The 21,909-nt window shown below is 39.5% G+C and overlaps 1 protein-coding gene across 2 annotated transcripts in view; it reads right to left on the bottom strand.

The window, feature by feature from the left end:
• Nucleotides 1-21,909, bottom strand: part of CPQ (carboxypeptidase Q) — a 138,389-nt gene that overhangs the window by 43,890 nt on the left and 72,590 nt on the right. For both annotated transcript variants that reach the window (XM_026050041.1, XM_026050042.1), the window contains one exon: nt 7,688-7,799. In XM_026050041.1, the coding sequence (XP_025905826.1) occupies nt 7,688-7,799 (112 nt within the window). The remainder of the gene's footprint in view (nt 1-7,687; nt 7,800-21,909) is intronic.

Raw genomic sequence — 21,909 nt, 5'->3', positions numbered from 1 at the left:
CAGAGCAGCAGTCCCCTTACGCTGCTATCACTATTCTGCACCGTGCTAAGCTGTTCTTCATTTCATAGAAATATCTCTTCACTTCAGCATCCTGKTTCTCTGGCCAAATGATTGATTTCACAGAACACGCAGACAGCAATAAAGTGCAGCTTATGAGTTGACAGTAACAATGTCATTTACTCAGGATGTTCAGAATTTCCTTTCTGAAAATCAACTCAAAATTACCATGCTGAAACAGCAGCATTGAGGTTTTGGGGATTCAGAGAAAACACAACTACCTCTTAGGCATAGGGAAGACCTTGAGAGGAGGTGTGGAATTACAGGAAGGAAGGAAGAAGAGAAGGTTAAGGATGGATGGAAGAAGGAAAGGAGGAAATGAAAAGCGAGACACAAGCAGAGCTGAGCAGTTGTCCAGAGGTGAAGGCTGGCAGCTTAAGTGGGATTTACACGAAGGCAAGACGCTGGAGAAGGGATTAGGGAGGGAGTTTTGTACGGGAAGGGAAAAGTGCAGGATCACAGAATGAGGAACGTTTTGGACAKGCTTCTGAAAAGAGAATGGACTCAATATTACCTAAAGAAAGTAGGATATGGAGTAGTACTCAGGGGACAGGGAAGGAGCTAGAGTAGCACTAGCTAAAGGCACTGAGAAGCTGAGCTCAATACATGCATTTTGTTGCCTTTTTCTAAGGGAAGAGTTAGTTTCTAAGGCTGATGAGTTTAAGACGGAACAGGAAAGGCAGAGTTACAGAACAGCAACGTGAGAAACATGAGACCTTTCAGATAGGTCTTATTTCAGATAAGTCTTAAAAAGGCTTATTTTAACACAGTAATGGAATATCCAAGAGGAAATGTCAAGGAAGTACCTATAWATACAAAACCAGAGTGTAGAGCTGTGAATAATTTGTCAGTTTAGTAACTAAAAATAATATATATCAAGTCTTTTAATTGCAGAGAGGGAGTTAAAAAAAAARGGGGGGGRRGAGGAGGAGGAGGAAGRAGGAGAGGGAGGAGGAGGAGATCCACAGCCCGCAGCCCTGCACATTGGGCTGCAATGGAAAGAAAGCCAGACAGCAAAACTGCTCGAGCTCGTGTTTATCTGAGGTGCCAGCTCATGGCCTCTGCCCAGGATGGCTGTATGAAAGCTAAACGGAGAAGCACTTGAGAAATGTGCACTTCTGTACCTCAGATTTTAAACGGTGATCCAGTTAGGGTAGAGTCTTGAAGTCAAGGCAAATCATATGTACAAACACAGCAAAACAGAAGCTTCYACTACCTGCCTGGCAAAACTGCAAAGCAAACAAAAGGAAGAGGACGTCTCTCCACTTTTAAAATGCACCTACAGCCTCTTGGGGAAGCCTCTTTCCTTAAAACCATCAGAGACCTCATAAAATTCTTATGGAGCCAAAAAAAAAAAAAAAAAAGTAAGGCTATGCCCTGTCTCTCTCCCTCTTTCTGGCATTACAAGCATAAAGCAAAGCTTGAATGTTTTTGAGTTGGGGCTCTGCTTTTTGCCCTGCTCTCCCTGCCGTTTGGAGGGGAAGGAGATAAGCCTCTTTCAGCAGCTACACTGTTCTCAGAGCTGATGATACAGAAATTGCAGCAGCTGCACTTGTCTGACCGTACTGAAACCATACACATTTTTTAAAAATAAAATAACGTGACTCTAAGGGCAAGATGACTCTGACCTCATCTGGAAAGGATTTTACATTTCATCATCTCACCTGGGTTAGAGATTTGGGAAGAAAAAAAAAAAAAAAGAATCACAATAACCTTTGACACTAGGATTTTATGATGTTTATAGATAAATAAGGTTTATCTCTGTCTTCTATGTCCACAGTAAATTACAGCTCCCGGAAAAGCAGCAGTCCCTTGCAGCAGGCAAGTTTCATATGCCTTAGTTGTCCTTTATTACGCAAACCCAGCATGGAAATTTAAGATTTGTTTATTAACAAATTAATAAACAAATAAAATCAAGTGTTTGCCCAATTCATATTCTCTGGAATGTTGAAGGTAAGGTGAAAATGTGGTTGAATTATAGCAGTACATGCATATATTTCACACCAAGGTGATTTAACAGATTTGCAAAAGATGAGGGTCAGGGTAAAACACGCAACTACTGAGAAATGGGAGGAATATAAGAGTAAAGGTTTAACCATCAGGGATATATTTTAACTCAAATAAAAAGTGAAGATAGCCATTTAATTTTGTTTCATAACATACATCCTACAGAGCAAACAACTATAACACTACCAAAGCTGTAGCTCTGTAGAATTTGTCAATTCAAAAACATTTAACAAAAATTTGTAAAGTAGGTTAAAATTGCAATTATAYGACTTCAATTAAAATTATAGCAAAATAAATAAAACATTACACTAGTAGAAAAGGAATGACTCTATTATTTCAATATATATACACGTATATTCAGTCTTCATATATCAGCTGGAGAATTTCGAATCAAGAAATGTAACTTAGTACAAAGACCACAGTGAACTGCATAGAAATCTGTCTTATGGCTTTCAAGTCACATTAGTCATAGGTATAATTCAGAGAAGAGTTACTATTTCCATTTTAAATACGTTTTAGAGGGGGCAAAGAACTGTAAAATCAACTTCTACTGACTAATATTGGTAATACTCTGATATTCTTGCCTGAGCAGTTAAAAAAATGTCTTGTAGTCTTCTGTGCTTTTRTCTTTGGAACTAGAAACTTGGTTCCATGGAATCCATGTTGACATCTATAGCAAAGTTGACTCATTAAACTTAAATTACTCCATAAAGTTGGCAAGGAGAGGAGGAGGGAGAAGTATATATATCACCAATCACCATACATTTCTCCATTTCTCATATACGTGTGGATCACAGCCTAGGAACGTAGGCACGCCGAATAAAAGGTGTGATGGATGGACGGATGGATGGATGGATGGATGGATGGATGGATGGATGGATGGATGGAAAGGACTAGGCTTTGTCAACAATAATCCTTCCTTTATCAAGTTGCAACGGCATCATGCATCTTGGCCTAGTGTACGGGGAAGGAAAATATGCTCCATTCATCTACTTGATCCCTAGTATTCCTTGCCTCTGGAAGCTTTCCATAGGAAACATTATTCATATACAGAAGAACCAGGATTGTCAGAACACAGGCACAACTATAGCTTCTTGGTCCTGTATGGCATGTAGAACATGACTGAACAGGAACATRTAAGATACACATAAGATAACAGCAAAAGCAGGGAAATACTCATTTTGTGCCATAATTCATCAAGTCTTTGCAGTGTGGAAGTCTTTTCCGAAATGTATAGCAGCTACCTCAATACAGACAAAATCTTTGATAATAGAAACTGGCGGGGCCTTATTGGTGACTTACAGTAACTGGCAACTGCTGCAGTTCAAGTTWGTGATTCAGCAAATTAAACCCCAGCCAAACTTCACCTGATGATGAACTAGGGAGACTGGACAGTGGTGGRCGGCCATGTGCGCATCTCCAGGCATGGGAGAGCACAAAGAGCCGACACAGGGAAGAAGCAAGATCCAAATATGGCCATGGAAAGGCATAAAACACACCTCTGAACAAGGAAAGCAGTCGTCTGGGCAAACATTGCTGAAAGAAACCTGGAATTTGGATAAAGGACCTTCTGACTGGCTGATTTCCCCTGTGATAGGGAAGACAGGCCTCCGAAAATGAACTAATCACGTCAAGTAGCAGATCCCATCAGCTTCTCTCCCCACTGGAAACAAAAAAGAAAAAGAAAAAAGAAAACCCCTTGACATTTGGCTCCAGTTGCTTTAATTAAAGAGCTGCAATAGCCATCGTGTCATGGATTTTCAGAAGTAAGCAGTAAAAATTCATCTATCAAAATGTACCGCATTTCTAACTCAGTGGGCTCTCTGCTGCAGTTAGAAGGCACAAAATGTTATGCTTGGAAAGCAGATCACCTTCTACGATCACCTTCTAATGACTTCTCAGTCATATTCAGCTCACTTCAGCTTTTCAGTCCTATCTTTAGCTCACTTTAAAGATTAAATTTGCACCTCTCTAGGAGCTTGAAAACAAGGTTGTTTTGCCAGAAGGATTTGCTGACCACCAACGCTGTACACCTCGGGGCAAAAACATCGGAGAATCTCTGTGGTCTCCAGTGAGAAAAGCCCACTTGGGCCAAGAGATAAAGGAATGTAGCTGGATTAGGAGCAAAGAGAAAGCACTGGCTAAAGCTCAGAAACCATCAGGGGCAAACTGCCTGCTTCTTGCCCAAGGTATATCTATCATAAGCAAGTATTAGTCCTGAGCAAGACCACCATGATAGTAATGAGTTTGAAGTGATGRGGAGGAACACAAATGCCTCCTTTATAGAAGCAGGCAATCAACATCCAAAGATGGACAGGGCCCCACGGGCTGGCAGCCCTACCTCTATAGCGAACTAAAAGTAAAATATGGCATTAAAGTATATTTAGGTAACTTCACGGAGATTATTTTTAAGAATTGTTGTTTAACTAATCTTTCATCTCAGTTGGAAAGACAAGAGTTTTTGTAAACTTGTGTGACACAAATACAGGAGAACCTATGTTTTAAACGACACATGAGCAACCACTGTAACATCRAGGTGCTGAAACAAATACACTGGCTATCTCCAAAGAAATAGTTTTGCATAAGAAGGCATGTACATTTGAAGGATTATAAACTCAATCTGAAAACAGCTTGAGTTTGAGGTTTCTAGACTGTAATTAGTCATGCAGCTGCTAAACTAGTAAAGCCTGATTTGCTTGAGACCTGTATCTGTGCAGTTCCCTGATACACTCATACCACAYCACAGCTCATGCAATACTCCAGGAATTCCCTCTGCATTAAGACATGAACCACTCAGCAGTTCTTCCTCCTCTCTGTTCCTTCCCACAAATTCCTCCCCAAGAGCACGTCTTGTGGAGACACTCCTCATTCATTTACAAAGAACGTATTAGGACTTGCTTTGTTAAACGTTTTTAAGCTTACATGAAATTTAGTTGTAAATGTTCAAAAGGTTAAAAATCATGGAGGGCTGGGGAAGGTGGCTGCAGACAAACAAAGCTGCAGGCAAATTGCACAAGCTTCCTGCCTTACAAACCATGGCTAAAATCTTTAAGAGCCCTTTCTTAAGCACCAGAAACGGGTCAAGTCCCCAGCTAACCATAACAAGTGTGATTCCACTGAAGGGAACGGAGTTTACCAGTTCAGACCAGCTGAGGAACCGCRTCAGTGCCTCCAAAAATGTCTTTATTACATGAACAAAGAGAAGCAACTAGCCAAAACTTTCATCTTTATTCTCACAAACAACTTCTGTAGCAACGCTTCAAGTTCTTCATTTCTTAAGTAAAATAACCATGAAGAAGCTTGCTAAGGAACTAGCCAATCAGCAGCATATCAAAGTTTCAAGAGTACTGGAGGTGAAAAGCACATTTTTTCTTTCCTTTGCATTTCATTCAACTTCAAAGTTAACCAAGACACAACTGGGTAACATTGGTGAACTGCAGCTATCTACAAGTTGGTGTTTTTTTTYCGAGTCTAGCTACTAGCAAAGCAAGTACAGTACAGCATGGCAGCGAGCAGAATAAATACAGGTGCACCATGTAAAATATTTCTGCTCTCYCATATGAGGATATATGTGTGATCACCGTTGGTACCAACATGCACAAGCCAATGTTGATTGTCAATAGTACATTGCAGGCACATCCTCTGGGATGAACCTGCAACTACTGTACAAACCAAAAGAGATGGCACTCAGTTTTCTGCATTGGGCGGCTAYGTAAAAGCACTGAGTGACATTTATCTCACTGAAATTTAACTAAGTAGGCACTTGCCCTGTGTTTGCTCTCTGTGTTTCCTCTCCAGAGAAGGAGGAGATGGAAGTGCACTTCTATTCTCTACTCACCTCTTCTTAAACTGGTATCTTGTATGTGCAGAATGATTTGCCCCCAGAACACACTTCTCTCTCCCYGTCTTCATGTTGACTCCAAAGAGTCTCAATATTCAATTCAAATGACAAAAGTTAGATGAGTTGAATCCCACCTGTCTTTGGYACTCTCCTAAATGGGAAAACTGGCACAGATCTGTTGTCAGCAAGTTGCAGACACAATTTYAATGCTCACTTCACCTTTAAGATAATATATCTGAATTTCAAGATCAGTAATAAAATATACACATATTTTATCTCTACTCACAGCACTGTGACTTTGAGGATCCAAGTAAATAGTAAAACTTATACATGTGTACACAGACTAGCCAGTTTAGTTGGCTTATTGCCTACTTGGTAGGCTAGACGGAGACTAAACTTAGTGGGGGCCAAAAGGTTATGAAACCATGACTCCATAGTTCAAAACAGAGCTGATCTTAATTAAAACTCTAATTCATTTTTCACACAACCTGCACATTTGGCATTTTGCTATCTTTTTTTCGCCAGATACTCCGTGCATCTTAAGATACAAAATCTTCTACTTCCACTATGGGAGATAGTTTACAGAAGGAACCATGCAACACAGCAAGCAACAGATTAGATTTGGTGACACAGAGTTTTCTTCTGGTCTTTTATTCCTATAAAACATGGGTATGGGAGCGGCATAACGTTAACAGCTAGCAGAGGGCATCAGCAAAGGCTCAGACATTTCCCAGCTGAGAAAATACCATTTTGGGACAGGTTGTACAGCAAACACACCGACTACTACCCRGGGAAATCAAATATTTGAACAAGCAGAGAGTGATGCATTTCATTCATGTGTGAAGGGGAAACYAGTGAGTAAGAACCATACGCAATGCCACCACAAATGCCAGTGCCTTAAGAAGTACAAAGCTATTTATTTTAAATGGAATAAAATCAGCAAATAGAGATTTATTTTTCCTGGAGGTGTAGGGAGCGTAGACATTTTTCCAAGAACCATACAACAGAGGWAAGATCAGAAAGAGAGAAAAAAAGAATAGGTATGGATACTTCTGTAAAAGAATCATTTGTAATCTACTGTTAAAAGAAAGAAAGTTAAAACTGAGGTACTTCATTTTCAGACATAGACAAATAGTCCAATCATTCTGAGGCTGAAAAATTAAAGATAAGGGGTTCAAATAATGCAAAATAAAAGATTTTGTCATCGGAATATCTGCCATTGATCACTGTAGTGTCAGAGTGGGTAATTACATAAGGGAGCTCATCTATAAAGAGATCTCCAGTAAACACTAAGAATTATTAAGTGCACAAATGCTTCTGATTGAAAGCAGGGATGGCTCTTTTCTTTCTTGAACTCAGCCTGAACTAAAAGCTGCAGCTGATTAATTTATCTTTCAAGGCACACTTAGAGCATTCCCCTTGACCACAGGTCYGATGAGAAGGGGAAAAGGCATCCATTGATAAAAACATGGCAGTCTAAGAAGGGCTGACTTTCTTCCCAGTTACTTAGATATTGTATCTTACACTAGACTTCCATTCTATGATGATGGTGACTAYGCAGGCTTAAAGCACTTCCTAGGTCACCAACTGGTATGTTCCCATTGGAGCACAATGGGTTCCTCTGAAGAAAGAAGAGGTTTAGTAGATGAACTTGTAAAATATTTATACTAAGTATGAATATTTGTGCTGAAAATAGTGAATTAAATAGAATACTCTGCTTAGACAGCATACGAATGTCCCAGAAATATAATGCATTAGAAGTATTTAAAATTAAGTATTTACCCAGGTCTTTAACAAGAGATAGTGCTTCCCATGATATGAATGCTCCACCACCATCGTCCATAGCTCCCTGCCCAACATCCCAGCTGTCCAGATGTCCACTGACCAATACAATCTGAAAAAGCAATGATGAGAAAACGTATCTATGTGAAAAAGGGAATAAGAAAACTGAATTCAGCATTGAGGCATTGGAATGATTTTTTTCATAAATTTGGCTTTTTAGCTTAAAACAGGAGGAAGGAAACATTTAAGATAAAAATCAAACATTGTTCTCTAGTTACTGAACAAAAATCTAAGACCACCAAATGCAACCTGCTGATTCAAACCACTGGCTAAATCAATCTAGACACACAGTAAGGAGTATTTAAATGAAAACCTTAGCCTCATATATTAACAAAGTGCTTACCTTCCAGAAATACAGATCTAATATATTACAGAATAGTGAAAAGCTCTTTCATATATCAGATGTGAACTGTTTAAGCCCCTAGGCATTAAATTTGATTAACCCTATTTTTGGGTGCATAACTAAGAAATATGAACCTAGACTGAAGTGTTCCCAGACAGAGGCGGTTATTTTATTATGTATCTCTGGCCTTTACCACAGAGGACCTCTAATTTATTACTGGATCCCCTATGTGCTACAACAGTGACAAGGTATTTTATAGTTCCATTAGTCATAAGGATATTTTAAATTAAAAACTACACAGTAGCAATTCCCAGGTGTTTTCTTCTGCAAAGAAAGTTTTGTGGCTACAGTAGAGCATAATAGCATATGTGTCTTCAGAAACATAGCCACTTTCAGACTTGAACGCTGAAGAAACAAGAACAATGAGTCCAGGAGAGAAGTTCGAGGCCGTTTCTTAACTGGAACCAAAGCTGAAGAGTTGATGGATCTGTTATTGCAATGGAGAGCTCAGGCAAAGACAAGCGCTCTGAGCAGGGCATTAAGCATCATAAAATGGAGCAACTGGACAAAAACAAGAKCAGGAAACTGGGACTGTGCCCAGGAGCCTCGGAAGAGCAACAAGAGAGCCCCGGGGATAGGGTGGAAGTGGGGCTGAAGCATCCGATATGTGACAGCTCAGCAGGGACATAAACGGAGGGGCTGCCTCCAGGCTCGCTGGCTGATGGCAGGGAGGGCTCAGACTGAACCCTCCTCCTGCTCCTACTTCCCCCTGAAGAATGAAGGGATGAGGAGGCCCTCAAATTTTAATTTCAGCTTGTATTTGTCATAGGGGAATTTCTCTGGTGCTGRTAAGGAGAAGAGTTTTCCCCGTTATCAACCCTGCGCTGCCAAGCGTGCAGCTAACACTGAGCATTGTAAGGAACTACCTTACAAAGAGGAAGACCTCAATTTTCTGCCTCACATACGCGAAGTCTTAGTATATTTTTCCTGATTACTAAAAATAAGCTACAAATAAATCGTGGTAATGGAGTGCAGCAAGATACAAAACATGACATGTTCAAACAACTGTGTTACTTCATTTGACCAAATATGAACTTAGGTAACACATGTAAATACACTCATTTGTTTTAAACAAAGGTCATAAAAATATTAGTCATATCTATTATATTGCCACGTGTCTAATTAGAACAAATGAAAATCCCTTAAATTAGAAAATACATGATGAAATGTTTGCTGAAATATATATTATAAAAAACAGAAGTGTCATGCTTTAGAAGCTGAAAAAACATTAAAATCTGAAGAGCTGCTTATTCTTTCCTTCTCAGACGTTTCAACTCTCTTTTGTACTTATTCAACCTTAATTAAACATGTGTTTGATTTCCAGAACAGAGATCTTTTTTGGTAGTTGACAGACACGCTGCAGTCTTTATTCCTAAACTTCTGCTCCGTCAAACACGTCTTTAGTCTAAATTTGGAGAGCAGACCCTTTTGCAAAAGCCTCAGATTTACTCAAGAGGTATTTTTGCAATTTAAGGTCATGCTTCTTCCAGGCCCAGAAGTGAAGGATGCAAACAGCATGTTTTCCAAAGCCACTTCACTGCCGCAGAAGTACTTAATGGGTGGCAGGCCCCCGCTTCAATAGCTTGAAACCAGATAATCTAAGAAAAGCCAGGCCAGCTTTTGAGGTAGAAGAAGGCTTTTTGAAATGAGGGGGAAAAGAAATGCTCATTGCATTACTTATTATCCTTTCTGTGTCCTTTTAAGGGGGCCTGAGCGCACACAGCGTGTGGGCAACGCTGCAGTAAGCTCTGCTTTGAGAGCTCGAGGTGCCCGTGCAGCCCCACTCGAACGTGAGCGTGGAGAGCAGCTCCCACCAAACACCACGTTGGCAGCTGATCAACCCAACCCTTCCCGAAGAAGGAGTTCATAAAATAAAACCAAGGAATGACAGAAAAGGCTCTGAGAGAAAGCACGGCTGTCTGCAGAAATAACAAATTGCAGCGGCAGGAAATTTGGTTTCCAGTCACAAAGCATCTTCACCAAGCCCCGAACATTACACCCAGACAGATTAAGGTTCAAGTGGACTGAGAAAGCCCGAGTAACTTTATGGGTGAACTTTTGCTTACATTCACTTCAGCCGTGCCAAAAGCAATGACATAAACACAACCACTGTCCTTCCACGTGAAAGCTGGAGCAGAAAAGTTCTTGTTTTTTTCCARTGCCAAGCCTGTGTAGCTGCCTTAGCCTCATTGCTAAGGCAATTGCTTCAGAGAGCTTGCTGCTAACCAGCCCCAGACATTCTTCCAGTAAGGCACAATCACGAAATAACAAAAACACTGTTTGTTCTGGCCTTTAAGTAGCTATAATGTATCCGGGGGAAATGAGTGGAAATATTTCTGAAATTCATCCTAGGCCAGGCTGTTATTTAAAATAGTATTTTAGCACTCTGGCCACGTGGGCTAACAGACAAAGGCAGTTACTGCTATCAAGGACTACGACTGGACTTCCCTCTCGTGCTGTTCTCAGCTCCGAGCCCATATACGGGCTAATGACTTCTGCTTGCACAAAACAGCCATAGAGATAATGTCAGTATGGGTCAACAGAATGGAAGCACTGCAAAGCAATTTTTGAATATATTGAGAAACCACAAGTATCCGAGCATGACAGTACAAACCCAGAATGCATATTTGTCAAATCTACCAAAAATAAAGGTGGAATTTGAGACCTTCCATGCAACATGACAATTTAAGGTTTGGCTCTCCTGCTGTGACACACCTAAGAAAATGCCACAAGAGATGCAGTCCTGATAAAGTGTAACAGGAGAAGTGAAATTGCAGGAAACATTTCAAATAGAAGATAAGTTACAACATTTTGTTTGTACCAACATTATGACCACTACTGGATATCTGCAAATCGTGCCCATGATTTCAGTCATGCAGACTATATTTAAAAAACAAGAAAATTAGAAAAAGGAATGGCCATTGACTTCTGCATAAATCACAGAGTTATCCTTTTCTAAGCCTGACGCTTATTGCCACCACAAAACACCCTCCCATTCCACCCGCATTCACACATGCCCATTCAATTTGTCATGCATTAACTTCAAASAAATTTAGATGAACTACCATCTGTTTGGTAAAAGGGAATTTGAGGAAAAACCTGCTCCAGTTTTAGTCTCTGTACTATGACTTGCTTGTAGGGGTACCAGTCARAAGCTTCCCTCCATGCAACATCAGAGATCATATATACTAAATGTTAGGAAACAAGTGTAAATAACAGTTCCAGTCACAGAATTCAGTCTTGAGTAACATTTGTATCAAGCTCAAAACCAACATGCAATGATATTTCACATCACTGAGGTACACAGCACTAAAACGAAGCAATGAAGTCATCATTCACTTGTTCTTGTGGATGAAGACTGATGCTAGGATCCACAAATCAGGATGGGATCCACAAGGTTGGGCCTTTATGACGGAATCTGCCCATTAACACACTTACTTAGGAATGCTCAGTAAGCACTTTCACTGTCTGATCCACTGAAAAGCTTTTTGTTTGAATCTTCCCCCAAGCAGGCATGGAAGACAAGGAGCSCACGCCTTAACCTGCACTCTCATGTGCTCAGACAGTGGGATGATAAAAGACTTGAGGAGGACACCAGAACCCAGTCAGGTATCTGCAGCTAAGGCACACCCAACCCTCAAGCTTCTGCACACCTGAACTTTGAGCTAAAAGAGCAAAGCACTCGACTGCAATTCATGTTCTCCCAACTGCTCAATCTACTTATCAGCCAAATACTGCCATCAGTGGTTCTGTTCTGATCAGCGGATCAGAAACTTCTACCTATGAACACAACATAAAATTGTTTTGTGCTCGAGTCAAAGAGGAAGAGAGAAGTCCGGTAATTACAATATTTGATTCAATCTAACTTAAAAATTGCTTATAATCCTTCTCCTTCCCCAAGCAGTCACTCCTATTCTTACATATGCACAGTCTTACTAGACTATTTTCTATTTTCCCTGCTCCAGAGAAAATATCTGACCCTACATCATGATTTAAACACAATTAGTACATATTTCTTATAGGACTCCACTAACAAATTCAGACCTGTGCTTTAAGCATAGGGAGCACACTTCGAGTAACTTACCCACTTACCCAGTGTTACAACTGCGAACTGTTAGATAGCTGCAATTTRTAAGAACAAGAAGATTTTCTCTACTTTACTGTATAATAGCATAAGAACAAGCAACCTGGCCCTGAACTTKTCCCCTTAAACCCAGAGCCCAAAACAAAAGGGAAATTAAAGAGTTCTCCACCCTCCCTACTCAAGCCCTGGCACAACCACATTTGTTTATACAAGCCAACATTCCTCAGATTTTAAAAATCTTCACAATAGCTTTTTTCTTTGTATCATGCAGTAACATCCTGTAAATCAGTCTGTTGCCTATCCCATCAAAGGCCTTCTTGACACTAAACAAATTACCTCTTTTTATCTTTCTACAATTTGATGACATGCTTAAAAGACTGCAGTAAATTTGTCAGGTGTGATCCTTTCTCCAGGAATGCAATTTAACTCTTCAGCAATGGAACTGCTGTCGCTAGTCGGAAACATTTTAAGCATAATAACTGTGACCATTTAAATAAACAATTTCAATATCTGCTTTTACGGGGATATTGCATTTTGTATCAATACTGCCGTTATTTCAAGAGAGGCATTTCAAAATTTAGGGAAGACAAACGTTAAAATGCACAGGGATATGAATTTTATTTTATTTTGTATATACACAAGAGTATTTCTTCACATTAATTTTTAGCTTTTGTGTYTAAATAATGTGACTTCACTGTACAGCTCCTTTATTAGATTTCATGCATATTAGGAATGATTCTTAAATAACCAGGCTAGCTGTCTGAACTAATTTACAGTCCTGAAGATACAGTGAAGCTCAGAGAGGAAAAATGATTAAAACAGAATCTGTCTTTTCTACTTAATATGCGGWGTAATAAGTCTTAACTTCCAGGCTTCTGATTAAATGATAGACCTACACATGAAACACAAGTGACTCACTTAGTGACACAAGAACCAAATCTTATTACACCTCAAAAGTTGATTAACTTCCAAAAAACCTGTGTGTCGAAATATACCATAAACTGTTTAAGGCTGAACTTGTGCTTTATAAAAGGGATTGAAATAATGTGTTTTCTTGAGAAAGCAGCAGAACAAAATGTGCTGCTGAAAAATTGGCTTACAACCACTAAGTTGTTAAACAGCGGGGGCAGATACAATTTATGCCATAAACAATAATCCAGGAGAAAATTAGTCTGAAAATAAGTTACTAATGATAAAGGAATTGTAGTAAAAGGTAAAAAGAATAGAAATTAGATGTGCTTTCAGAAGATAAATATTCTTTAGAAATGAAATGACTATTATTTTCTCATTAAATGTTGGATTTTAAGAATCAGTATTTCCATTTTTAATTTCCCAGAACAAGCTACTTGCTCACACTGTAACACAGTTTCAGGAAAAAAAATCAAAATACTGTATTTCAAAAATAAGGATTTTTATTTATYCAGCAAACCTCTTAAAGATTTAAGAGTTAAAAAAAAAAAAAACCTCACATCAATACGCCATCATCACGACTAACCAAAATCTGGTATCATTGGAATGTCATTTACCAATGGAGAAGGATGATGGTGTAGCCATCATGTTTGCACATCCARAGATTAGGGAAGAATCTCAGCCAGGGTCACTTCACGAAATCTGAAATAACGTCTCACCCAAAGTGCAGACAGTAACAATCCTGTTTTTCTAGTTATCAAAGAAAGGCTCCCTGTATTGATCTGGTAGATTGTTTCTGAATGAAAAGATGGATTATTTTACAACCTAGAGACACTCACCTGTATTTTTYACTTGAAGTATATCTATAACACTACCACATTATGAGAGGGTCTAGCAACAGTCACAAATGTTTTATTTTTGAAATCTCTTCTATGAGGTATTTAAATTAAACTCAGTAAAAATAAATACTAAAGTACAATGTTATTGCTTTCACTGAAGCATTTATAAAAAGTGACTTATTTGCAGATTGTGATAGTCTGCAAATAGATAGACACAAGACAGACACCATTAGTAAACATCGCTTCTCACTGTAAAGAAAGAAYTGCAAGACTATTCTTCAGAACAGCAGAGCTCACAGTCAGACCCTATGCCCTGCCAGCACTGAGTATTCTTATGGTCCAGAATGTCCTGTAAGCAATCCTAGGCTGCTCTAAATTGTCCTCTGGTAAACAGATTGCATTTTACAAATCTGCCTAAAGAGAGTGCTGATATAAGTCAAAGTAACCCTCAGACAGTTGTGACTAGTATCACAACGGGCTTCAAAAGATACTTGTTAAGTCTCAAAGCCAAATGTTAGAATCAYAGAATAGCTGAGATTGGAGGYGGACTGTGCATGCTCATTTACTTGAGTCCCTGTTCAGAACTGGGTTGATTTACATCAGACTGCTCACACTTGCTCAGTGGAATTCTGAAGGCCTCCAGAGATGGAGATTCCACARCCTCTSTGATGAAACTGTTTCAATATTTTCCTATTAGGATTTTTTTCCSCTATGTTTCTACTGTATCATAACATTAGGTCTTCTAAAATACACCCTACTGAGCCCTTATTAAGGCACTCAAAGGCCGAGCAGGAATCTACATGCTCTCAGCTCACATATTTACCTCCTAATGCTACATTACCAAAAGCTTTTSCCTAGCTCATCATCACCAGCTGAACACAATGAAGACAAAATGCTTTCTCTTTACTCCACTGTTGACTTTCCCCATTACAGACACTTAAAAGGATTGATGATGATGAAATCTGTCTCATAATCCTATTTATGTAGTCAAAATGTTATATTAAAAACGGTGACTTTTCTTGTCCTTACTGCTGGAGCATTTGGTAGGCTGCTCCATGCTCTTCTGCTCTCATGGCAAAAGCCTACTCTGCCACCTAAATAATTTCATTACTGTTATGTAACAGACTATGTAACATCCTATGTTATAGGCTACACAATAGTCTGTAGCTATTCCTATAGTATTCTGATACAGGACAAAGACACAGCTAAGCCTGTGCAAGTAACACACACTGATTCCCATCAGTATGTCTCAAATCTCCTGAACTATGAAAGGTGAGTTCTCAGTTTGTATCACATTACCSATCTTCAAAGTCTTTGTTTATATAATATACTGAGACTAAGTATGTTTGACATGAGTTTGTAGTACATATAAATGTATACAATTGCTGCAAAAGGACAGATTTGACAAAACCCTTTCTCTGAGTGCAATTTCTGCTCAAATTTTAGAGAGATCCACTGTATTAGAATCAGTAAAGCAATGGTTCTGAAATTCATTAGAAGTTCACTGGACTTAAGAAAACCTGGTGCAAAGTCCAGCTGCATCAGAAAAAGCAAAAAGCAGTGGCAATACACAATTCAGCACATGTGGCATGCCACAGGGCTGAAAAGTGGTTCTAGTGCAAGRATTTTCAGGGTGCTGTATGGATATCACCTGCTGTCACCCTCTAGGATGTGCATGAGGGGCTCAAATCAGTGCCTCCCTCTCTCAGGACTGTAGATAGATAATGCTCTCTGTCTGGATATGCAAAATCTGGACAAATCATGAAGTAAAGTGTAAACCAAATTCACTACAGCAACAGAAATAGACGAGGTACCCAGGTCCTGCCTTGTTCCAAACACAGGCTCTAACTACCACAGGCCATAGATAGCTGAAAACATCTAAGATATCTTTAGTGTTTTCTGCTTTCTATCTCCTTTAGAACTAGTCTTGCTTACATGAAACATTTGAGCATACAYTGGACAGGGACACATAGAGTTAGGCACTCAAATGTGGGACAACGACCTCAAGGCCACATTCGGGAATCAAGTTGAGCTGCACTCCGCATCTGAGTCTCCATCGCTCCTCTATCAAGGGTCTTAGGAATGGAACTTYTGGCTGCATGCTTGTAGCATATCTGGCATTTCTCATAGGCAAAAAGTCTCTGCTTGTCCTGCCGTGGAATATAAAATCTTAYGAGGTTGCAAAAACGTTCACAGTGCAATTTTTTCTCCCTGTGTCCAGCTACAAAGGAAATCAGAAAGAAAAGGACCAGAAACTTCAGCTAGATCTAAGTCATGCAAATAGGTCTGTGTGATGTGGATTTCTGTCTACTTGGACCTAACATCAAATTTGTGTCCCCAGGCCATTCAAAGTCTGTCAGTGCTAACTAACACTCTGTCACTTCACCTTAGATTTGAATCCCTGACCGTCATCCGAAAGGTTCTATGTTTCMCTGCCAACACAAGGGATCATGCCATCTCCTCTAGTTTCTCTGTATATTGTTGCAAATMGGAAACTTATTTACTTCTTAACTGTCCTTGCACAACTCACACTTTCCCACTCTACACATGATAGAAGAATGTAAGTTCTCAGAAATTCTGATGTGTGCAGCACTGGCTCCCAGCTGCCAAGGACTATCAAGTGCTCTAACAGAGACATCAGTCTTCATTCACCTCCAAAATACACATTTAAAAGGTTCTATATTCACTCAGCCTCCAAAGTCCTGACACTTAAGGACAATAAAGGCTTCTGGATTTTCTTAATGAAGACGTTTCATACTAAAATTATTACCGCCATTCAATTAGTACTTCATTTACATCAGTTTGTGCTGAGGTTTAGTGAATTTCTCCTTTAGGGCACTGTTCTCATTGGCTCCCATTCTAATTTTATTAGTTTTGTATCTCTAAGTTTCAAAATTTAACACAATGGTTATAACAATAGTATGCAAAACCGATGTCACGTCCCAGATTAATAAGCTTGAAGGCATGTTTGGGTAAGACAATATCAGGCTGTATCTGTTTAAATATTTTAATGTTTGAGTGTTCAAAGAAACTTAATTTTAGCCTTTAAAAAAACCTGAGAGGACTGCATACATAGAATTATGAATGTGAGGAACAGGATTCTCCTCATACATCCACTTCAGTCMTTATTATTAGAAATGTGCTAAAAATTTTGTTCACCTGGTTGATAGCACAGTACATTCAATGTTTTTTCCCCTATGTTAGTGCATTTAATAACACAAAAAAATTGAGGATAACTGTCAGTAATATGTAGTTCTCTCTAAAACTTTCTCACATTGTTGTCTCATAAAATGTACTACTTGTTTTTCAAGACATTCTTGGATGCTTCATTCCTGTTGAAAGAAGATAAGATGCAAGAAGGTTGGCCGGGGTTTCTTATTTTCACTATTCTCTCCTCAAAAGACAAGCCTCTATGCAGCCCATACTATCCACACGTGGGTAGAAAAGACAGAGGTGAATGTTGGCCACTGGTTCTGAAGTTAGTAACACCGGAGGACACAACATTAGAGGCTTTGACAGATGCTGACTACAAGACAAAGGCAGGACAAGCAAGATATTTAATCATTAGGCTGGTCTTGAGAGCAGAAAATAAATACTTGGATTATTTGGATTTTGCATACTAGAAACAAAACAAAATACGAATTAACTTACTAGGATCAAAGAAGGCGTTAACTACTCTGGTAGCTGGTTGCTATTCCTGCCATACAGAAACACCCCAGGTTGGCAGGACAACTTGAAGCACCCTGCAAATGCCCACAAAACATGTACGAAATATATTAATTTCTGAAACCACCTAGGTTCACAGGACCCACAATATAGTCACAGATCTCACTCTGGGGATTAATTTTTACTTCTTCTATTTTCAGGACATCTATGCTAACCTTTTTTTAATATAGATTACTATAATTATATCATTATACTATGAGACACACGAAAGACAGAGAGCTGAAATATTTCYAGAACTTCTATAAATACTGCAGTTTAACAGGAAATCTTACCGTTACTTTCTCTTCCACAACTGGGCAGTGGTTATCACCATTCTTTAGTTAATAATTTTTCCAAGACAGCATTGTTAACTAATGTTTTATTTCTTTAAAAAGTCATCAGAGAGGAAGTTAGCAGAAACAGTAAAGGAGTCAAATGAGGTAAGTAGCTGCATATAAAAAGTTTCTGCAGTTCTGTAGTAAGGGTTGACTCAAATTCAAGCATGTAATCAGAACTGCCCATGACTCGTTGCCAGTATTATCAAATCAGCAGAGGTTGGAGGGGAAGGAATTTATATAAACTGCTGCCTGGGATCAGATCTTGGCATCTCATGTATTGGATGGCTGTGCTTTGACATGTCATTTGCTCTGAGTGCCACCAGTAAAGACAGAATTGAATAAGTTTAGAAAACATAYGTACATACACACACACAGGGAGAGTGAGAGAGGAAGAAGCTGGAGAGGGAGAGAGAGATGTTACAAGTTGCTGCCACATCAACTACCTCCTACTACTGGGCTATAGCAGATCCTTATATTAAAGACAGATCATCATCCAATTACTTCATGGAAACATTGAAAAATAAGATTAGAACTGAAAACAAGACTGTGAATGAGTTACAGATGAAGCTTTTAGGTGGTTATGAGAGATGTGAACTTCCTCTGGAGGAAAAAAAAAAGAATAAAGAAATTAAAGCTGAAGGTACATTRAGCAGCAACTGCACATTGTCACAGCATGCAATAACTCAAACTGCACCATAGCCACAGTTCTGAAGGACTATCCATCGTAAGGTTGTTTGTAGCTGAACTACATATCAGCTTCACAGTCACAGCTKCAAGAGTCACTGGAATCACAGAACAGTCGAGAATCACAGAAGGGACTTGTGAAGATCACCTAGTCCAGCTCCCCTCTTCAAGCAGGGTCACCTAGAGCCCAGGACCTGCCCACATGGATTTGAATTCAAGGTCGACAACATCCCCTGCTCTCCCCTCATTTACTCAGCCAGTGATTCCATCACAGAAGGCCATCAGACTTGTTAAACGTGCTCTCCCTTTGAGACTCCATGCTGACACCCAATCACCTTCCCATCGTCACATGCTTAGTGACAGCATCCCGAATGACCTTTCCAGAGAGGCAAGGCTGACTGGCTGCTAGTCCTCTGGGTGAGGACCTCTTCCCCTTCCTGAAGACTTGAGTGACGTTAGCCTTCCAGTCCTCAGGCACCTCTCCTGATCTCAATGACCTTTCGAAGATGATGGAGAATGGCCTAGCAATGACATCTGCCAACTCCTTCAGCACTCGTGGGTGCATCCCATCCGAGCATGTGGACTTGTGGATGTCAAGTTTTCCTAAATGATTTCTAATACAATCCTTTCCTACCAAGGGAAAGTCTTTCTCCAGACTTTCTCCCTGGTCTCCAGGGCCTGTGGTTCCTGAGGATCAACCTTAGTGGTAAAGATTGAAACAAAACGAAGCATTCAGTAAATTCATCTTCTCTGTATGCTTTGGCACCAGGCCCCTTCCCCACATTTTCCACAGCAACTGGCCCACATTTTCCCTAATTTTCCTTTTGATACTCATATATATAAAGTACACCTTTCTTGTTGTCCTTGARATCCCTTGCTGGATTAAACTCCAAATGGGCCTTGGCCTTCCTAGTCCCATCCCTGCATACTTGGATGATGTCCCTGTGTTGCTCTCAAATGGCCTGTCCCTACTTCCACCTTCTCTACACTTCCTTCTCCTGTTCAAGCTTTGCCAGCATCCCTCCTCTGTTCACTCTCCAGACTCTTGATCAGAGATTACATCCCTATTTCACATTGATTTTCACCATGAAGAAAAGAGTAATTTAGAGGGTGTAAGTAAAAGCCCCTTCTCTTTCCGCCCCTTCTCTTTCCACCCCTCTTCTTTAAACTTGAATGTGGAATCTCAAGCCTATTGAATTTGAAAGGATTTCCCTTACAGATCTAAGTGGCTGGTCAGCCTTAGTGTCTAACTATGGCCAACTGTCAAAAAAAGAGGAGAGAGTATTTCTCTCCAAGTGATTTTYCTCTTCTCTCTTAACTGCCCTGATTCAGGCTAAATTAAAACAACACAATCTGGAAGATAAACMAAATAAATATTCACAGGGACGGCAGAGGAGAAAGGGCAACCTCAAGTCAGCAACCGGAGACAGTTAAAATTAGAAACGCAGGCATTTTATCACATTCCTGAAAAGCTTATCATCCAACTTCATTCTTTTCTCCTGCCTCTACAAAATACAGCCCCAAATAATTAATTCAGCCCCCTTCCTTAACTCAGGCCCTGGAGCCTGTTTATTGATGGTTTGCCCACCTTGGAGGACACTGAAAGAACAGAAACAGAAAATGCTTGATAAAGCAGCATGTGTCCTCAGAATCTCAGAATCACTGTATCTTCAGATACAATGTATGCATGCATTCAAACCACAGCTTGTAGGAGTTTAAGTCCTCTTTAAATGTCTCACAAGTTATTATATTTTTAATTTCAGAATCTAATCTCAGACCATCAAAGACTCAAATCAACAACAGTTTATATATAAGATGAAATGCATATGCCTTTCAATGTGAGAAAACGCATGCACACACAAAATACAATGGGGTGTTACAAGATTTAAGTTCATTTAACATGGCATCTGAAGTTAAGATTTAAGTTCATTTAACATGGCATATTATCATTTCTGAGATAATACTGTGGAACCCAGAATTATAACAAAACTAAAGTAGTACATTTTCTCATAGTCGAGAGGAAATACTGATGGCTAGATTATCTAGGCCAGTAATAACAATGCATAAAAGCAAAATAAAGAATCTGCCTTCAGTGCTTCTGTGTTGTGTTTTGGAAAAGATCTGTCCTTCCCTCACATCCAGGACTTTAAACACAATTTCTCATAAACCTGTAACTAACTAGACATTASATCAATTTTTGCCTCCAGTCTGGATATCTGGAAAGACATTCTCCTCCTGCCRGTCAGCCATGCCAAGAGAATCTCCCTTTTCAGTTCTCCTTTCTTAAAAGCAGCGAGGTTCACATGATCTGCAGGGTCTGGATTTTGATTTTTGATTCTGTAATTGAACATATAACCTAAAACTATTACTTTATTTCCTCAGGTTTCTCAGAATCCACCACAACATGTGAGTTACTTCCATGTTCCTTAGGGATGGCTGTGGCATCCATGTGTATTCCCACCTCGGAGTGCAAAATGCCTTGTTTGGGTATGTCATACACTGCTTTTAAGTGATGTCAAAGACTTGTGCTATACATTTGGACAGGTTGACAAAGGACAGTGATTGTATTTGGCTCAGTTCTTCTCTGCAGAGAAGGATTGAGATTTTGAACCTAATATTCTGTGGGAAGCAGGTTAGCGAGCAAAGGACATGTCCAATGTTTTTGTCTGCAAGGGTCACATTTTACTAATCAGGCTGTCACTTTTTTGTAATGTTCATATATATATTTACTGAGTAAAATTACAGTTTTCAGCCTCAAGGGCTTTGGCCAAGTATCCTTTATAAACTAAAGTATTATTAGTCGGGTTTATCAGTTGGAACATGGTAACCAGATGCACAAAGAGGCCGTTGTACACGCTTGGCAATTTCCTCTGAAATTTCTCCTCTCTTTGTGCTTGCTGGAATAACTGGTCTTCCATAATATTTTGATCATCTGAACATTGGCCATATAYGTAAATTATGAAATAGATGGCAAGCTAGGTAACATCTCCTACATCAAAACAAGCAAATGCAAATTTTGACAGAATGTTTTAAAAAGCATGAAGCAAGAAAAGCTTGAAGGGGAACAGGGGGAACAGGACTTAGAGATTTCTTAATTAAAATTGTAATAAAAAAGTACAGTAACTTAAAACATTTTTCTSTAGACTAGTGTAGCCAAGGGTGGGAGCCACTTCACTTTTATGAAAGGAGATGCATAAGAT

The sequence above is a fragment of the Nothoprocta perdicaria genome, unplaced genomic scaffold, assembly GCF_003342845.1.
Source record: "Nothoprocta perdicaria isolate Ctin4 unplaced genomic scaffold, notPer1 scaffold_64, whole genome shotgun sequence".
NCBI lineage: Eukaryota > Metazoa > Chordata > Aves > Tinamiformes > Tinamidae > Nothoprocta > Nothoprocta perdicaria.
The sequence above is the reverse complement of the archived record's forward strand: the minus strand, read 5'-3'. Positions and strand labels throughout refer to the sequence as shown.